General features: G+C 37.3%; 1 protein-coding gene across 1 annotated transcript; it reads left to right on the forward strand.

Annotated features, from left to right (window-relative positions):
• Window positions 1–1529: 1529 nt before the first annotated feature.
• On the forward strand, window positions 1530–20489 carry LOC126972177 (2-amino-3-ketobutyrate coenzyme A ligase, mitochondrial). Its single transcript, XM_050818804.1, has 9 exons — window positions 1530–1690; window positions 11481–11644; window positions 13266–13331; window positions 13696–13797; window positions 15349–15556; window positions 16290–16470; window positions 16854–17046; window positions 18896–19073; window positions 19743–20489. Exons 1-9 carry the CDS (start codon window positions 1660–1662, stop codon window positions 19898–19900), a joined length of 1281 nt encoding a protein of 426 aa, XP_050674761.1. The 5' UTR covers window positions 1530–1659; the 3' UTR covers window positions 19901–20489.
• The last annotated feature ends 297 nt before the right edge of the window (window positions 20490–20786 follow it).

The raw sequence follows: 20786 nt of genomic DNA on the forward strand, positions 1-20786 counted from the left end.
CATTGAAAATACACATCTTTAGTTTAGTGTAAAAAAATTCAACTAAAATTATATATTACATGTTATTTAATTTTTAATAACTGGTATTGCCTCCTCGAGCTCTGATTACAGCTTCGAGCCGGTTTGGCATACTGAACACTAGGTTTCGGAGCCGATGTTGGGGAATATTCTCCCATTCTTCTACCAGGGCCTGCTTTAGTGCCCTGAGGGTAGTAGGTGGTAGTCTGCGATTTTTGACTAGCCTCCCAAGCTCATCCCAGGCTTGTTCAATCGGGTTGAGATCAGGACTTCTTGATGGCCAAGCCATCACGCTGATACCGACCTCCTGAATATACTCTTGTACGATATGAGCCGTGTGTGGCCGGGCATTATGATGCATCAGCATCGATCCATCACCCATATTTGCTAAATACGGCCCTGCATACTCATTGAGAATCTCTTGAGCATATCTTTGCCCAGTGAGGGTGCCATTTTCTATGGCTACTAGCTCTGTGCGACCTTCTGAAGATATGCCAGCCCATACATGTACACTGCCTCCACTGTATTGGACTCTTTCTGAGATGCAGGCTTGAAGGTATCGCTCACCAGTTCGCTTGTAAACACTTCGCCTTCCATCAGAAGTGTAAAGGGAGAATCGAGACTCATCTGCAAATAAAATTCTTGACCATTCTTCTTCATCCCACTGCATGACGTGTTCACGGGCGTATCGCAGTCTCGCTACTCGATGCTGTCTCTCGAGTTTTGGGCCACTCGCTGGTTCGGGGTTTCAAATTTGCTTCAGCAAGTCTTCTTCTCACTGTACTGTCACTAATGTAGTCCCTCCGGGTCTGAAGTAGCTGTTGCTGGACTTCAACTGCATTTTAGTGGCGATTTCTTAACACAGTGGAAATAATATAACGATCTTCTCGGGCACTGGTACACCTGGGTCTGCCATTCCAAGTTCTCCTCAGATGGTGTCCAGTCGCTTCGTACCTTCGCTTTACCTTCGTTCGGACCGTTCGTCTTTCCCACCATTCTTGCAGTGCGACGCATACTGATGCGTAGTTCCAGAAAAGCCATGATCCTAGATCCTTCTTCAACTGAAAGAGGCATGATAAATAAATGTTATGTGCTTTTTAGCATAAATTTTTAAAACAAGACCCATCGATCTTGAAAAAAATTTAAACAGAAAGAAAAATGTGAATGGTAAAATTGTAATTCGGAAACGTCCACTTTGAAAAAGGAATGGTTTTGTTTTTGAAGTTTTTTTTCAGCCAATTCTTAAAAGAAGGTTCGAAAGTATATCTTGTGAACTTAAAACGTTATCCCAATTTTAAAAGTGTGATACTTACTTTTGAAGGCCAGTGTATATTTTGCCAAAAGTTAGCAAATAATAGAATTAGTGCCGTTATTAGGATAATAATAATTTCCAATATGTGATACTAAAATATTCTGTGCCAATTCACATACTCGGTGATTTAAATAATAATGGTAAGAAGAGGTGTGTTCGTGAAAACCGAATGGTAATTGGTAAACAGAAACCTGTGTGACCGCTTACAGCTCACACAACAAAATTAATGTTTATACCGGTACCGGCGAGCGGCAATACACCGCGCCTTAGAATATGTAATCAGTTCAGTCACAGGCCACAGCACAGTCAGTATCGAACGTCAACAAGACATGGCTTTACGTCCCCAACTCCTGCGCAACTGTAAGTAATTTTATAGTTTCATGATCTAGTTTAAAACTATCAACATAGCCTACCTTAACTTACGTAATAAGTTGTTAAATAAGTTGTTATAATATCTCTACCAGGTGATTGTCCATGTTAAGGCTCTATTGTATAATGAAGGCCGTATAGCTTCTACTTAGTGTTGTTTTGCGAAACAGATTCGTTGTTGCGTTAGCAAATGTAACTTACCCAATAATATTATATACTATATTTGTGCAAACATTTATATGATGAATATGGATGTTTGTTTCCGAGTCATGGATGTTTATATGTATTTATGTATGTTTAAGTAAGTATATTGTATTAAATATATCGTTGTCCTGCAACCCATAATAGGATATGCCTAATTTGGGGAAAGATAATTTGTGTACTAGTGTGTCAATATTATTATTATTATACAATAAAGGATATTAGATGAAACAAGACAGGTTAACTAAAGGTTAAGTGACGTAGGCTTAGGCAAAATATTATGAGTGAGAAGTTATTAAATGTTATTCATACAAATAAATAAGTACATATTGTTAATGAGTAGACTGCGAGATTTTTTCTTTGCGAATGTGTCAATTATATTTTATAATACTTAGTTTAGCAAAAATATGGTGAATTTGATAGCTTCAAATGCGATAAATAAGTACAAAACTATGCAAATCCATAACCTAAGTCTTAGTAGATTTTTAAGATTAAGTAATTCTTGAATTATTATTATTTAACAATAAAATAATTAATAATAGCGTGTACATCTACCTTGAAGGCTGATGGCAGAGCCAATTGCCACCAAGTGTTGATGACAGATAATGACCCATACGATCGTTGTCCACCTTATCCTAAAAAAAATATAATCTTAAACTATACGTCACCTTCACAAATATATTTCGCGCCCTCTGTATAATGTATATTATGTAGACAAGTTGTATTCGTCCTGAGATTATCAAGGTTGTTTACATTTAGAGTAAAACAAGTTGGTATCTGTATTTACCTTTTAAAAACACTACGTCATATCTATATTTGTATACACTTTATATGTGGCAAAGTGATATTTGACTTTTCAGTTTCATGATTATTTCTGCAAGATGTTATTAATTTTCCTCTCGGAAAATAAAAATGTTTCCTCCGAATTAGTTCGAAGCGAAGGTGTTCAAGTTTGTTTTTGTTGTGGTCACCTACAGGCCAATTACGTTATAACACCAATATCAATGTTTCACTGATACCGAATTTTATTATTCATATTGTGTGGAGGCGCAGTTTGAAATTCAAATATCTTTATTCAATGTTTGATTTAAAATAAATCATTGAAAGACAAACACTAGCACCCATTCGAACAATAATTATGCCTCAGATCTGGTAAGAACGGGTGCAAGAAACTCGGAATTTTTTTAAACAAAATTTCGTCACAGGACAGCTTCGTACAATAAAATTTATTATTAAATAGCCTGAGGGCGGTAGCCCCGTTCCGAATCTGTGGCATCATTACGAAAGTGATTAAATGCGATTAAGAAATATTAAATGCAGGCCATGCATGAATGCGGGATACGTGGCCCTACTAATAATTGGTTTAGATGCTAGAAAATACCAACTATGATAGATGGAGTCACTGGGGAGGACACAGTAGTGAGTTTAGGTGTCCTGACCGGATCATTATTTGCGCCAGTAGGGTATGTTATGCATGTCAATAGTGTGACAAACGTAGTTAACACCTGTCAAGTATTTATGTATGCGGATGATATGTGTGCAATATACCGGTCAAAAGATATCTCTATTGTACAAAAAAAACGTGCAGCTCGACTTTGAAAATATCACGAAGTGGGCACATGACAACGGCATTATTCTTAATTTCAATAAAACAAAATGCATGCATATATATTCACCATATAATAAAAACGCAAAATATATTAACCGAGAGCATCTCACCATAATAGGACACACGTATGATTGTTTACTTAAGAATAAACATAATTGTAATTGTGTGATGCTGCAATATGTAACAAATTTCAAATATTTAGGTCTCAACATTGAAAAAACTTTAACTGGGCAATGCATGTATCCAATGTTTGTAATAAATTGAGATTTGTACTAGGAAAATTTTTTCACTTAAAGAAAATATTAAGTTCAGATACATTAAAAGTCGTATACTACGCGCTTGCAGACACATTGATTATTTATGGTTTGGTAGTGTATGGACGAACATTTATATCTTACACTAGCTGACCCGACAGACGTTGTTCTGTATATAATTAATAAAATAATGTTTTTTATTAATTTGTCAATAATATTTCATAACATCAAGAATTATTTCGTAAAATATGCACCCTGTTGTTGTAATGAAATTGTTTCACAGCAGAACTGTCAAACCGTGCGTCAATAAATTCTCCATACAAAACAAATATCGGACGACGGGGGACACATCAAAGGAAAAACAAATTTGTTGTTTTTATTTAATTCCGAACACTTTCATATTTATTCACCTTTTAAACCTTCCCTGGACTTCCACAAATAATTCAAGACCAAAATTAGCCAAATCGGTCCAGCCGTACTCGAGTTTTAGCGAGACTAACGAACAGCAATTCATTTTTATATATAGATTAGAGACATTAAGAATCTACAAATTCGGTTGATTAAAGATTTGTAAAATAATAAACGAAAAATAGCATGCAAAAAAGACTATCATAAGTTATTTTATATACTTATGTGAAATACTATCGATAGAACAGAAAGTCGAATATTTAATAGGCGTAGAATACTAATATAGTGAAAACTAAAAAAGAAACTGCATAATAAATATAATACTAGAAGAGTTAGTTAAAAAACAAATTATAACGGTAAACGTACAGATAGATATATGGTTCCCTATGTATTTAATAATGTAGACATATTAAGACAGACCACCAAGACAAAGATTGGATTATTTAAGAAAAAGCTTAATTACTAAGCATAATATATCATAATGGTATAGTTATTTGCAGCTTATATTATTAAACTTTAAATTTAGAAGCATTTTATGTTATGTTTGTATACCACTAGGCAATAGCCTACTACTATACTATACACACCGGCACAATTAGGGGAACAGAAAAAAAGCAGGATTTTAAAATCTTTTACTTGAGGAACTGGCCAGTTATGATATTTTTTTAATTTATTGTCAAATTTGAAAATAGAAAATTAGATGACATACACTTTTTTCATTAATTTTTTTTATTTTCCCGAACAATACGTTTTGTCAACTTATTCGAGTAATAACGACGTAATTGAAATTTTTTTGAAAAATTACACTTAATGGTTTTTTATAAATTTGTTATTCTATAGGCAATTTTGTTTATTAAAAGCTCTTTATTATGCCTGACTTAACATCACTGGAAATCATTAGGGCTGATGAAATGAGAAGATAAATAAAATGGCCATACCTACAGATCGATTGCCTCAAGGCTTTGTCGCCCAGTATCAACGATTCATCGCAGCATCCAGCGGTACAGATCGTCTAATTCTCTTGTGAAGAGGAGGGGACAAGGTAGAAAAAGATACATCGAGGCGAGATGACAGTTTTTTACAACTTGGAGTTCGTAGGAATACGCGATTAACGGCTGTACAAGCTTGAAACGAAAAGCTGGAAAACGTTCGAGGAGTACGAGTAAGTGAGCGTACAGTTCGCAGGAGATTTGAAGAAGTTGGTTTAGGGTCGTATATACCTGCCAAAGGCCCAAAACTTGAGAGACGTCACCGCGTAAACCGATTAAGCTATGCGCGAGAACATCGTCATTGGGATTTGAACGAATGGCAGCAGGTTCTCTTTACTGATGAGTGCAGAGTTATTTTAAAACAGATCGATGGGAGACAGCGAATATGGAGACGCAAAGGAGAACGCCACATACAGTCTAATTTTGAACACACAGTGGCTTATGGTGGTGGCTCGATTATGGTTTGGGGAGGGATATGTTTGGGAGCTCGCACGGAGTTAGTGATAGTCACAGGAGGGACCATGACAGCAGATCGATACATCAGAGACATTTTAGAAGAACATGTTGTACCATTTGCCCCATCTATTGGTGACGACTTTATTCTAATGCAAGATAATGCTCGTGCTCATAGTGCTCAATCGGTACAGGCATATCTGAGCCGCGTAGGTATACCGGTGATGCAGTGGCCAGCAAATTCCTCCGATATGAATCCGATAGAGCATGTCTGAGACTTGCTAAAAAGAAGGGTTAAATCCAGAGTGCCACCCCCCAACAATCTGAATGAACTTGGAAACGCATAACTTGAGGAGTGGGAGCGGTTGCCTCAAGAAATCATCGATAACATAATCTGTAGCATGCCCAGACGAATGGAAACCGTAATCAGAGCAAGAGGGGGAAATACTCGTTATTAATTTTGCTTTAATTTTATTGTTAAATCATTTAATGCTTACTTTTTTTTATTTTTGTGATGGTTCATAATCATCTAAAAATTTCACTTATTTCAAATTTCTTTATTTTTCAATAAAAAATAACGAAGACTTTTAAAAAGTCGTTGATAAAAGATGTTAATCAATTTGTTATTTTGTGTCTAATTACGTTTTCGTCAAATATATGCGTTATTATCTCATAGTCTCACTTTTTTTTCTGTTCCGCTAATTGTGCCGGTGTGTATATTAAGTAGGTTATGTATAAAATTAATGAGCGCATCTCGCTGATAAACGTAACGTTTGGCAGGTAAAAAAATGTAAGTTAAATGTAAATAAATAAATAAAAAATAATCCTGATAGTATTTTTACTCGTATTGTCACAGTTAATGAAAGATGTATCCGACAATATGATCCGGATGGAATGGAAAAACCGCCACGGTTGTTCAAAGTCGAAAAATTTGTATCCAAGCTCATGTCCACTATTTTTTGGTATTGTGAAGGGAATTTGCTTATCGATTACATTCCAAAAAAAAACTACGATGAATGGGGATCTTTATGCCACATTGCTGACAAAAGTGAGTGAAGTGGTATCCTGTTTTTGATGCATTACTTAACTCAGCGGGAGCTGCAATGCGTGCCCTAGATTAAACAGGGTATGAAGAAATTAACCACCCACCTAGCCCCCAGTAATTATTTTCTATATTTTAATGTAAAGAAAGAACTCCGAAGGTAATGATTTCCGAGTGAAGAAGAGATGAAGACGGCAGTTGACGAGCATTTTCAATGCAAAGACGGGGAATATTTTTGGGAGCTGACGCCGTACATGAACTCACAAAGTTTTTAGTTAAGAATATAGATCATAGAAAAAAAATCGCCATTTTTCTGGATTTGGCCAAAGCTTTCGACACAGTCTCTGTCCCTATCCTTTTAGAAAAGCTCGATCGTCTCGAGATTAGGGTTTTACAACTAAAACTGTTTAAAAACTACCTCAGTGATAGAACACAATGCGTCCAAATAGGTAATCTGATAAGTAAAGCAGTGTATTTTGGCGTCCCTCAGGGAAGTATTCTTGCCCCTACATTATTATTAGTATATATAAACGACCTGTTTTAACTACAGCTCCCAAATGCTAAAATAGTTACCTTTGGTGATGACACAGCTTTATTGTTTAGAGGGGACACTTGGGAAGAAGTGTATTTGAGTGCACAGAAGGGCTTTAATACCGTCAGTGAATGGCTAAATGACAATGTCCTGAAATTAAATATAGTTACAACCGTAATAGTTACAACAAGTTATATTACCTTTTCTCTAAGAAATACCAAATTTACAACCAATCATAATCACAATATAATGTTCCACTCATGTGGTAATTCTGAAAACCTATATTGTCACTGTGCCAAAATACAGAAATCAGAGACCGTCAAGTATCTTATAAAAACATAGCGTTATCAGTTACGACCCGGAAAAAAATAAAGCACAACTGCGAAAAGATGAAACTGTGAAAAATTATTGTTTAATACTAGATTCTCCCAAAGATTCTTCTGTGTTCAAGGTAATTCAAATCAAAACCTTTACAATAAGGTAAACAAAGTGCTGTCAATTTACCACCTCAACAGAACTAAATGCAAGCATATCTTGAAAGAGTGGTTACAGGAATTGGACTATACCTCTACTGAAAACCTTCTACACTAATAGTAATTGAGAGTAGAGTACGCCCACAGACACACAAACACTCAAACACACACACACATACACACACACACAATACATTACTAGTAATTTACAAAAATTTAAAGTCATCTATTGTTATTAATGCTCTTCTAGCTACTAGTACAGATGTATACTATTTTGATCCTTATATCTAGGGGTGAGGTCCTGGTGATCTGTAATACAGGGTCAACCTACTTCAGAAACCTCCTACTCCTCCTCCTCACAAAATACTAGCTGTTAAAAAAATGTAACACTACTGTACTGTTTTAGCTTTAAGATCGTTGTGAGAAGAAAATAAATGGATATTTATTATTATTTATTTTTTAACTTGGCTAAAAGCACTTTATGGAAAATGTAAGAAATGTGTAAAAGGAGAGGAGGCCTTGGTTTAAAATATTTCAGCCGCCCTAGTTATGTTGTAAGATTAGATATATCAAACAGAAAAGTAGAAAAAAGGCGGAACTATAGACGGCGGCTATCGGTAGGAAGGGAGAAGGGATCGTGTATGGCACAAGCCGCCCCTCTCAAAACTTCGATCATTTGGGCTTCCCTAGATTTATGCAAGTGGACCTCCAGCTTACTCACTGTTTGTAGCATAGGTACAGATCGTTGTCGATGGTTATTGCTCAAACCCGAAGCCCGAGAATACCTGAGTGCCCCAAGGCTATGTGCTATCTCCTACACTGTTTGTTCTTCCTGTTTCTTTTGTATGCCAATGATATGTTGGACACCTCCAACATACATTGCTATGCAGATGACAGTACTGGTGATGCCGTATACACGGGCCATGCAGGCCTCTCTTAGAAAATTGTCGAACAGTGCTAGATGAAACTTGTGTCTCCGATAGAGTCCTCTCTTGAGAAGGTCGCAGAATGGGGTAAAATGAACCTTGTCCAATTTGACCCCAGAAGACTCAAGTTTGCGCGTTTACTACTAAAAAAAACCATTTGTCGTATCACCGCTCTTCGACAACACCTCCCTTAAAGCCTTGCCCAGTATCGGAATACTATGTCTCGAAATCTCGAACGAATGCCGATTCCACGGTCATCTGGAAGGCAAAGCCAAATTGGATTCGAAGAAGCTAGGCGTCATTAATAGAGCATGGCAATACTTCAACCCGGCCCACATTCTAGCGCTCTTCAAAGCGCAGGTCCAGCCACATATCAAGTATTGCTTTCATCCCTGGTGTGGCGCACCCCAGTATCACCTCGAACCATTTGACAACCCGTGCAACACAGGGCTGCTTGAATTGGCGGGGATCCGGTTACCTGTGAACGGTTCGATCGACTGGCGTTGCGTAGAAACGTATCTTCATTGTATCAAGAGAGCTCGGATGATTTGTAGATAAATCTCCATGCTTAAAATCGGCGTCATGTGGCAGCTATGTTGTCGCGTTTCGATTGGTCAGTGAGAGTCACGGAGTATGTTTACCCTCTTTTCCTCCCCCAGAGCCCCGTAGGTCCACTCTTCCCTTTCCACACCATTTCCTAAAACGCCAGTAACGCATCTGCAAGCCCTCCGGTGGTGCAGTTTTCTATGGGCGGCAGTGATGTCCATCTGTACTCTTTTTCCACAGAAAAAAACATTATTTCTAATCAAATAGTACGAATTTCTTAAAATAGACTAAGTATTTCAAGAAATACTTAATTCAAAACTCGAACAAAGGCCCAATAGCAAGATATCATTAACTTTACATTTTTTTTAAATTATGGCTTGTTAATATTTAAAAAAAATAGCTTGATTTTAATAATAAATATATTCAGCAATATACTTAGGTAACACTGAAAATGTTTAGAAAATGAAAAACGGCTTAATGTTAAAGTTGATTATACTTTTATTGCTTTTCGAAGTAATCTCCGTTCCTCTCTACACATCGTCGCATTCAATGGAACCACTGAGAAAAGCAGTGAGCCCATTCTTTCTTAGGGGTCTCTTCTATAGCATTTTCGTACGCTTCCACCGCATCTTCAGGCCTCGTAAAGCGAATACCTCGAATTTTATGTTTAGTTCTTGAGAATCAATAAAAGTTGCAGGACGCCAGGTCAGGCCTGTATGGCGGATGACTCATTATCTCGACACCTGCCCTAGTCAAATATTCAACAGTCCGTTTTGCGGAGCTTCAGCGCACTCCGCATTGTCGTGGTGAAGGAGGATCCTGCTTCGAGGGCGCTGCTGTCGAATTTTTTCCAAGACAACAGGCAAACAGCGTTTAACATACCAGTCTGCAGTAACTGTCCTTCCATCTTCTAGCACAACTGTCGCGAAATGACCTTTCCGACCAAAGAATGAGGCAATCATTTTTTTTCCTTGATTTCTTCCTTTCTTTACCTTAGTTGGCGGATCCTCGAAAGGAACGACCGAGTTAAATTAGCTGTGCCCGCATCGTCAATTAAAATGATAATAATTGTAAACGTCACTACTACGTTCGATGCGTAAACAATAATAATGGCCGAAAGCTGTGTAGGGAGTGAAAGAAGGCTTATTGTGTGAGAGAGACAAGAGACCAGCTTCGGTCTCATTCCTACTCCGTACTGTTTACTGGGTGAGTGACACCGGTACACGTCGCCTGGCGCGATAACTGATCAAGTGATTAATATGATTATAAATAGGGGTTGGTGATATAAGGTTAAAAATTTAAGGTTATATGTATTTTTTCCCTTCTTCGTTCTTTAGTCGTTCCAGAAAAATAACAGAAGAAAGAGATCGTGACTCAGATTCAATTGATCAACGAGCAGTATCCATCGGTTTCATTTCTTCTCCTGATAATGTGCGGCGCTCATCTTCATCATCAGGGATCTTCAGATTTTTGGAGAATTGATCCGACCACCTTTTAGAACTAATTCCTTTAGGTCTTTTAACCTCTATTTTCCCCGTCACCATCAAACACTCTACTTATCTGCGTGCAACATGTATTTTTAATGCTATATATTTACAGGGAAAAAACATCTGATAAATAAAAAATAATTATTGGGATGGACCACCCTTATCACTTAGGGGTATGAAAAATAGATAACGACCGATTCTCAGACATACTGAATATACTTACATATAAAATTTTATAAAAATCGATCAAGCCGTTACAACTAACATTGTGACAGGAGAATTTTATATACATACTAGCTGACCCGACAGACGTTGTTCTGTAAATAATAAAAAAAAACTGTTTTATAGGAATTTGCCAATAATAATCAAAACATCAAGAATTATTTCGTAACATATGCTCCTTGTTGTTATAATGAAATTATTTCACAGCAGAACCGTGCGTCACTAAATTCTCTCACAAAAAATATGTCTATACAAAACAAATATTGAAAATAAAATAATTATTGGTCCCAAATCGAAATAAAAACTATCCTATCTCTCAAGTTGGACCAAACTGCACTCCATGAAGTAATCCCCATTAAAATCCATTCATTAGTTTAGGAGTCCATCGCGGACAAACAACGTGTCACGTAATTTATATATATTAAGATTATACAAATATAAATAAATAATTTCTTACACTGATATACATTCTTATTTTGGAGATTTTTTTTATTTATTTTTTTATTTTCATTGAAATTATTTATTGTAACGAAAGCAGTTTGTTAAAGTCAATTCTTATATTTCAAAATTGTATAATTACTGATTACAGTGTTGTGTATTACGACTTTATAAAGTAAACTTTTAATCGTATGTTTGCAGTAGTTTTCAATGGACAGCAAGTTAGACAACTGCACGAGCTGAAAACAGGACAACGAGCAGGTGTTGAGAAGCTTCGAGAAGTTTTAGAGGATAGGTTGAAGGAAATAAAGAGAGCTAAAACCTGGAAACACGAGAGAATCATTACTTCACCACAAGATAGGAAGGTAGGCCATAGTTAAGTGAAGAAATATTTCGACTGCCGAATATACTCGGACTTAAGAATTTGACCTATTTGGTGTCGCAGAAAGGGCACATTATATCTTTGAGTCTCAGGGTCGGTATCGGTAGTTTCATGCGTAAAGCTGCGACCATGCTAGCCAAGTACGAGCGAAGCCAGTCTGTTCAAACTCCACTCAGTCTCAAGCGTGGACCAATCTTACAATAATCAGTCTCTATAACACAGTTTTCAGTAGTGTGCAGAAATGCAGCGGCTTAATAACATTATTACGAATTACAATCAAAGTTAGCAAACAAGCTTCAAGGCCACGATGATGGTGATCTACAAATACATACAGCAATCTTTTATTACCACCGTGCAGATTTGTTTATCTTTGGTTGATGTTACAAAACACAACAAAACATCCCTTTGGGTATCACTCAGTACAGAATAATTGAAAAATGGCTACAGAAATTTATCTAAAAAAAATTTAAAGTTTTTCCATTCCAATTATTTCCATTCAATTCAAAAGCCTCTTTTATTGACCCCTTTGACGGCTGGACGCTAAGGACCCACCGTGTTACATCGCGCAAGTGCACAACCAAAAATTATTTTATTATTATATAGTATAGTATACGGTTACCATGCCACATCGAAAATTCTTTAAGGTCTATAAACAAACATAGGACAAATAAAGACAGATTCCACCATAAAAATCAAGATTTCTTTCCATGATGGTCACCATACACGTGTGTCAGTACGTGACGAAAATCCCATTGTGTTCGTAAAAAAACCGAAATACCCAGCTCGTGACATGCTTGTTTGGGGCTACTCGTGCTTGGCTCTAGTATAGACGCACCTTGAAGACTTGGATCCAAATTTGTAACATAATATGACATTTAGACATTTTGTAACACAACATGAGGCGGGTCAACTTTTTCCATCAATTTCACCATGAAAAGGAGGGACACGTGAACCTTAGAGCCTTGCCTCAATGAGGCTACTGGAAAGTGGCAACCGAAGAGCTAATCAATTGACAAAAACACAAAATTCGGCCGATGGACCTTCCTAGTTCAGGGATGGGAACACTGTAACACATGCGGTTACCCTATAAATTAAGGTTCGTATTCCAGAAGGCGTCTTAAAACGTGTTAAGTGATCCCAGCAACCTACACTCTTCGAACACCAGAGTAATGACAGGAGAGTTCCTTGAAAACTGCATTTTGGAGGAATGCCACACAATCAGCTGGTAAGGATAATATCCATGTTGGTGGTGCGTCATGAGAGAGAGGTAGAATTCTGCGGCAGTAAACAGATCTTCGGAACTGTCCCCATAATAAATGCTGTAGAATACACACAATGAAGCTTTTCACAACGTCAATCGGTTCAAGCTGATACTAGCCTGCACTAGACCAGAAATGAGATTTGCTAGAATGTGAGCCGGCTTGACGTAATGCCGTGTTCTATCCTTCCTGTTTCTTCGTAGACAATTTGGCAACTCTAATGACCACGGAATTGGCGATCATTAGAGTTTTTATTTTACTTAGATATATGTTATAGACCATCTATTAATTAAGATTATTTAATAATTTAAGTAAGTCATATCTTATGTTTACAATTTTCTTTAGGTTCGAGTGAAAGGAGTGGAAGGTGACTTTCTGAATTTCTGCGCAAATAACTATCTAGGCCTTTCGGTAAGTGCCGATCTCTATAAATTTGTTTTTAACTTAAATTAAACCTTACTGACTGTCACTTCAAAATTCTGAAGGAAAATTTAAAACCTGCTGGCCTATGCAAGGCTGGCGTAGTACCTATGCTTCTCTGCCTATCGTGTAAAGGCGAAGGGTCGCAAGTTCATATATACAGCATATTTTCCGTGTCAATATAACAAGTAAATAATGGTGGGTGCCTATTTCCGGTAATCCAAAGGGATTCTTGATGGATTTTTCCTTTTTAAATGTATCTCTTACAATGGATACTTATATGACACTTAAATTAATCTCAGTTTATTCTATGTTCATTAATTTTGTATTGTAATGGTAAAAAAATATTTTCTAGAATCACCCTGAAGTGGTAAAAGCTGCACAAGACAGTCTAAAGAACTATGGCGCCGGTCTTAGTTCTGTAAGATTCATCTGCGGAACACAGACCCTACATAAGGTAAATAAATCGTTCCGTAAAAGGATACTAAACCTACTACATCTTATGTTAGAGCTTCTGTGTGGTGAAGGCCTTACTCCCGTAAGGCGTAAAGAATAACAGTGAACGAAAGTCAGGAAAACACTCATTCACCGTCGTTCTATGGCAGGAAGCTGGTCGCATGATGGTAATTTTCACAGATACGTGATGCTCGGCTCTGCGTGACAAGCCCAAAGTAAGCTAACTGTATGATTTTTTTCATATAATAGAGGGGCAAACGGGCAAGACTCCCGTAATGGGGAGTGGTGAGGTAACTGCCCATAGACATATACAAACCTAGGCATTAACAGATGCGTTATGGGCGTAAGAGTTGAGAGTATTTATGCCCTATGCTTGAAGGTCCAATCGATAATCCCAAGCTGCATTGGTTCGGGAAAACTGTAGTCGGTAATTGATTCCACAAACTGGCTGTGAGAGGCAAGAATTTCCTCTCAATCCTGCGGTTGTAGAAAGCCAGACGTCAACATGATGCGCGTGAAATTTCGCATTGTAATGTAACGTTCAATGGTGGAATTCGACTGCTGGTATCAACCCGAACAACTCCTCTGTGCAATCCCCGTGATATATACGGTACAAAATGCACACAAAACCTACATGTTTTGGCGTTGTGTCGAAATAATCAAGTCGATTGGAGATGACTTGGTCGTCGATGATTCGATTCGCTCTTCGTTGTATACGGTCAAATGGAAGGGGCTTGTACGGGGGGGCACTTGCCCAGAGGTGAGAAAAGTACTGCATGCGATGGCGAATTTGCGCCTTGCTTAGTTGCAGGGGGTGGCTTAAAGTGAAATACTGTCTCGCCTTACTGACTACTTCAACCTGTTTAGAGGCGAATTTAGCATCTCTTCGTAGTAACAACGAAAATAAACCTCACTCGATATAATTTTCTAGAAACTGGGACATTCATAATGTTAACACGAGGAACAAACATAAACTTGTTATGCCAACTACTCAGTTGGGTCGAGTTAGTAAGCCTTTTGTTGGGCGATGTATATGCTTCTACAATATGATCCCAGAAAATGTATAAAACAAATGTGTTACGAAATTTAAAAGAATTGTTAAAAAACGTTTGTGTGGGAAAGGTTACTATAAGCATAAACGATTTTCTTAATGACACCACGAACTGGGAATAAAGCAAACACCCTCAGGCTCTTTAATTATAAATGTTTATTGTACGATATCACATTGTAATCCATATTTTTATATTAAAAAAAAAGCCCGCTGAGTTTCTTGCGCCCATTCTTCTCAGATCTGAGGCAGTCTCTTTTGAATGGGTGGTAGTTTTTGACGTTCAATAAGTAATTTTGAATCCTATTTTGAATAAAAATATTTGAATTTGAATTTAATATCAACGCCAAGTATGTCGATACTACCTGTGGCAATTAGAGAATTGATCTCGAATCGAGGGGTATATTTGGGAGACATGTATTATAAATCAAAAACTCGCCTTTGATTATACCTGGGGGATCCTTACGAACTACGGATGAAGCTATCATATATTTATAATTGCAGGAACTAGAGGACCGCTTGTCCAAGTTCCATCAGCGAGAGGACACGATCCTGTACGGGTCATGTTTCGACGCCAATGCCGGTCTCTTCGAGTCCATGCTCACTCCAGAAGACGCCGTGTTCTCCGACGCACTCAACCACGCTTCCATCATTGACGGCATTCGCTTGTGCAAAGCGCAGAAGTTCCGCTACCCCCATAGAGACTTAAATGGTTAGTACATACATTAGAAATCTAAAAAACGAACAATTTTTATATAATACTAGCTCATCTACATCATTTGTAGAAGTTCAGTTATTACAATAATTATATCTTTATTCCTTGTTCTTATAATGAAAAAATGTCACGGCAGAACTGTCAATCTGTGGGTCAAAAAGGAGAATGACCAGCATTGTATGGAGCTTGGGCAAATTACAAATATTTTTATGTGTCTATAAATGTTTGCATTAAATAAGGCTTAATAATTCTATTTTCATTCACAAAAGTATTTTTTGGTTGGAATTTCAGATTCAGGGAAAAACAATTTTAAAGAATGTAAGTTAGGTTAGGTCAAGAAGATAGCGCTCTTATGCACGAACTTTACTGCCTATGGTGGGTTCATGTCACTCGAACGGTTGGCTCAGTTGGTAAGAGCGTTAGGACGGAACCCGAGAGTTTGAGTGCCGCATCGATCATAAAATTTTGGTCACAAAAATTTGTAAAACGTCGTAATACGTCGAATATTAAGGTATAATCGCTTAATATAAGACAATATTTTCTACTGTATTATTTATATTATTATTAATTATAATTAATTAATTATTATTTATAATATTTTAGACTGTATTATGCTTCCTATCTTATTCTCCCGCCGGCTGAATCCTTTTTCAAGATATCAAATTTCAAATCACAACGATTCTAAAGAAGTTTCACTTCAAAAAATTGTTGAATTTGTAAAAATTCGCAGAGCTGGAACATCTTCTGGCTCACAGCGAAGCAAGAGTCAAGCTGATAGTAACAGACGGCGTGTTCTCGATGGATGGTACCGTGGCGCCGGTGAAGGGTCTCCGGGAACTTGCCGACAGGTATCGGGCGTTGCTTGCCATCGATGACAGCCACGCCACCGGATTCTTCGGAGAAACTGGCAGGTTAGCATTTTTACTAATAATTAGATAATTTATACGTCTAGATAGAGCCGAGACGATAGAGCCTATAGTAACGATTGTTGTAGACAACCGATGAAAGCAGGCCAGGTTTAATACTTTGGTGTGCGTGACAAGCTACGTCTTACACTCGCGATTTGTATGACACTTTGTGTTAGTGTGCGTGCATTGGACAAAATAGAGGTTAACTATCAACCTCCGTTTTTACAGCTGTCACAGACTATCTAAACGTATATATGATCTAAAGTTCCTGTAATTTTAATTATTTCAAAGGTTTTGTCGCTCTATCTCATGAAAATCCTTACTTTAATAAGCTTGAAATCTTAGTTATAAAGTGCTATAACCTTGTGTACTTAAACTTATTACAGAGGCACGGAAGAGTTCTGCGGCTTGATGGGTGCGGCAGACATCATCTGCTCAACCCTGGGCAAAGCCGTGAGCGGAGCGGCTGGTGGATATACTACAGGACCAAAGGAACTGATCACTCTGCTGCGGAACGTCTCCAGACCATATCTCTTCTCTAATGCTCCACCACCACCCGTTGTTGGAGCTTCTTTAAAGGTATCTATTTTGAGTCTGGTTAAGTCAATCACTAAAAATACAATTTAAATACATGCATATTTCTAGGAAAGAATGACTTATCAAATATATAAGGCTAGGGTGTGGGCGAGTCGGTCGCGGGAGACCTCGTAGAACATTCGTCGACCAAATTGAGGACGTTCTGAGAAAAGGAAAGGTCCAACACCCGCAACCGACGAGCATGTATGAAAAAAGTAATGAGGTTTATAAGGATAGAAGCAAGTGGCATTATTTTGTCTCTGCCTACCCCGACGAGAACAAGGCGTGAGTATGTGTGTGTATTATATTTCACAAAAATTTATACAAAAAAATTTTTACTTTATTACAAACAATATGTAGAATAAGACATGGTTGAGCCATAAAATCTATAAAAAGTAACAACTATAATAGTATTTAATTCTTTATTGTTATGTCCACGTAATTATTAATAATGTAATCCTTCCATTGTAAGCCTTCGACACAATACAGTAAAATAACAGTTCTTTAACTAGAGCGCCCAAATTGACGCACGCACACATACACACCATTTACACAGCCGCTAAGCAATCTTGGGAATACAGAACTATTGAGTGCTACGATGTACGTGGTACGACGCTGAGACTGGTCGTTGTCCGAGTTAAATTTGTCGTCAATCTGTTTGTATGTATCAACTCTAGCGCTCCGCGCGCTATAAATGTCAAGAAGACCGCTGAGTTACACTATTGTTCTATTACTTGTAACATGAGTGTGTGTGTAATAAATGATTATTGACAGTCCGTTACCGCTATCCGCCCTCAGGATTTGAAAAACGTATTTATCAACATCAAGCAAGCTTAGCGCGCACTCTAGTCCACCAAAACGACGACTTAGGAAAAACTCTGGACTATAAACCAAACAAAAAGGAAATTAACAATTCTTTGCGTCATCACGACAGCTGTTGTTCGACGTTGTAAAATTCCCGTATAATACGCATCTAAAACTGCGTTCCATTTCTTATACCAAATAAGTTACCAAGTCTGCATTTCGCTTAAATCATTCATCCTATATCAATAAAACTATAATCAGATAAGTCTTGGATACTGTTATAAGTTGGTACTTAAACTTTTTATAGTAAAAGTTTGTTTAATAATAATCGACAGTGTACCTACTGTGTATAATAATAATATTGACACACTTTTTTACACAAATTATCTTGCCCCAAGTTAAGCATATATAGCCTGTGTTATGGGTTACAAGACAATGATATATTTAATACAATATACTTACTTAAACATACATAAATTTATATAAACATAAATACATTTAAACACCCATGACTCGGAAACAAACATCCATATTCATCATATGAATGCTTGCACCTACTGTTATTCGAACCTCTAGCTTAGTAGGTAGGATCGCTAACCACTCGGCTATACAGGTCGTCGAATATGAAACGCGCGCTTGAGCTGTCGCTGCATAATGTCAGCTGTCAAATGACTATAAATAACAAATCAGATTTCGCTTACCTTGAACTCAGCTGACTCAGTTTTACGTAAATAAAGTTATGCACTATATAAATCTCAGCCTCAAAGTATAAGTTTTAATGGAATTTAGGACCTAGGTTATCAATAACGCGAGAAGCCCTCTTCTGCAGCATAAATATTGTATTTATATCGGCAGCGTTGCCCCATAACAATATACCGCAGGACATAATACTATGGAAATAGGTAGTATACTAGTCGCGCCGTATCTATGTCAGTTAATTGTCTAATCTTTTAAACCGCGCATGGTGCAGAAATAAGTCTGTTCGCCAATCCTTCAATATCCCCAATATTGGAATCCCGAGTAATGCCAAAAAATATTTATATTGCAGGCTCTAGATCTGGTGGAGCAAAGCGACGAACTTCGACAGCGTCTGGCGGAGAACACTCGCAGTTTCCGCGAGGGTATAAAGGCTGCCGGACTAACAGTTGCGGGTGATGAACATCCGATATGCCCCGTGATGGTTGGTGATGCCCCGCTCGCTGTAGAGCTTGCTTCGAAAATGCTACGTATGTTTTTCCTTTATTTTATTTAGGAATTTAGATTTAAGAAACTGGTACCCTAATTTTAGAAAAACCCAGTCAACTGGCAAGTACAAACAGTCTCCTTTGCACCGGATGCCGGCAACATTTTGGGTACCACAACGGCGCCTATTTCTGCCGTGAAGCAGTAATGTGTAAGCATTATTGTGTTTCGGTCTGAAGGGCGCCGAGTTGGTGAAATTACTGAGGAAATTAGAATTTACATCTTTGTCTCAAGGTGACAAGCGCAGTTGTAGTGCCGATCAGAATTATTGGGGTTTTCAATATCTTGAGCGGCGCTGCATTGTTATGGGCAGGGCGTATCAATTGCCATCAGCTTTTTTATAAAAGAAACGTTTTAATATATACTCCATGATGTGATTCTTATATGAGCTTCTGATATTTCGTCGCTGTTACAGTGCCAAGTAACCTTTTCAATAAAGTTAAGAGGTATACGAACCGTGACACTTTAGTGATCTGTCCTATCTGTCTTTTCTTCCTAAGAAGATAAGATTTCATCGAGTTATGCATCTCAAACAGACAGTAACACCTATGGTTGTAAATTTGATAATAAACTTCTCTCTGGTAGGTCATCACTTGCGGAAATGCGACGTTACATTCTGTTATCTTTAACAATTGTGTATTATTTTGTTACAGTGAAAGGAATATACGTGGTAGCATTTAGTTACCCAGTAGTGCCAAAAGGTGCCGCTAGAGTCCGTGTACAGATCAGCGCTGCTCACACTCCAGATGATGTCAGCAAAGCCGTTCAGGCTTTCGCCGAAGTTTCTAGAGATATTGGACTTGTGAAGTAATAAATCGTGTTAAATATGACAACTGTCTTACGACGGATAGAATGGCGTTTTACATCGGTATTTCAGTTGCATGATTTAAAAATCAAAAATCTTCCAAACAGAAAAAAATGCATCAGATCGATCCATTCATTTTGGAGCTACGAGACAAACACACAATGTGTGTATATGCTATATATTAAAATCATAACATCCGTTTTATGCGTAGAGTTTAGAGGGGATATAAAGAACGTAAGCGTTAATTCATTTGTTTTCAAAAAAAGTGACAATTTAGTACTTAGATAATTCAATCGCTTACAAACTTATTATATTAAGAAATTTATAAAAAATTATCCCCATTTCTTCTATTGTAACGATTGGAAGAGGACAAACAAGTAAAATAAGGGAACTTATATTGATTTTTATAAGTCTCTTCTATTTTCAGAAAATATCTTTAACTACTATTTTCAAAAAATATTGATGAAGATATAAAAATAAGATTACATGCTATGTACGATTTAGCGTTTTTTTTTTAAATATATAGTCTTCAAATATGTTATTTGTTGATTTTTTACTATTTGTATATAAATATAATTAAAGTACTTATAATATACTAACTGGTTTTAATCGTTTTTTAATTCCTTTTCTGGCCTATTGTCTCAGCTCTTAAAGTGTGATAAAAAACGCATTTGGCTTTTGTATTTATCTGTCATAACTTAAGCTCAGCATATTGTCAGCTGTCTAACTATAAAGATGAAATAAAAGATCATGCTAAGGTTACACTCAGCTATGTATTACGTTAAAGTCTGAGCAAAGTCTACGTACGTAAAGTACGCTCTGAAGATGTCACCCACAGATTGGTAATGCAGAGAAATGGAGGCCAATCCATATTCAGGTCAAAGTCTATGGT

The sequence above is a fragment of the Leptidea sinapis genome, chromosome 25 (genome assembly GCF_905404315.1).
Source record: "Leptidea sinapis chromosome 25, ilLepSina1.1, whole genome shotgun sequence".
In the NCBI taxonomy this organism is placed as follows: Eukaryota; Metazoa; Arthropoda; class Insecta; order Lepidoptera; family Pieridae; genus Leptidea; species Leptidea sinapis.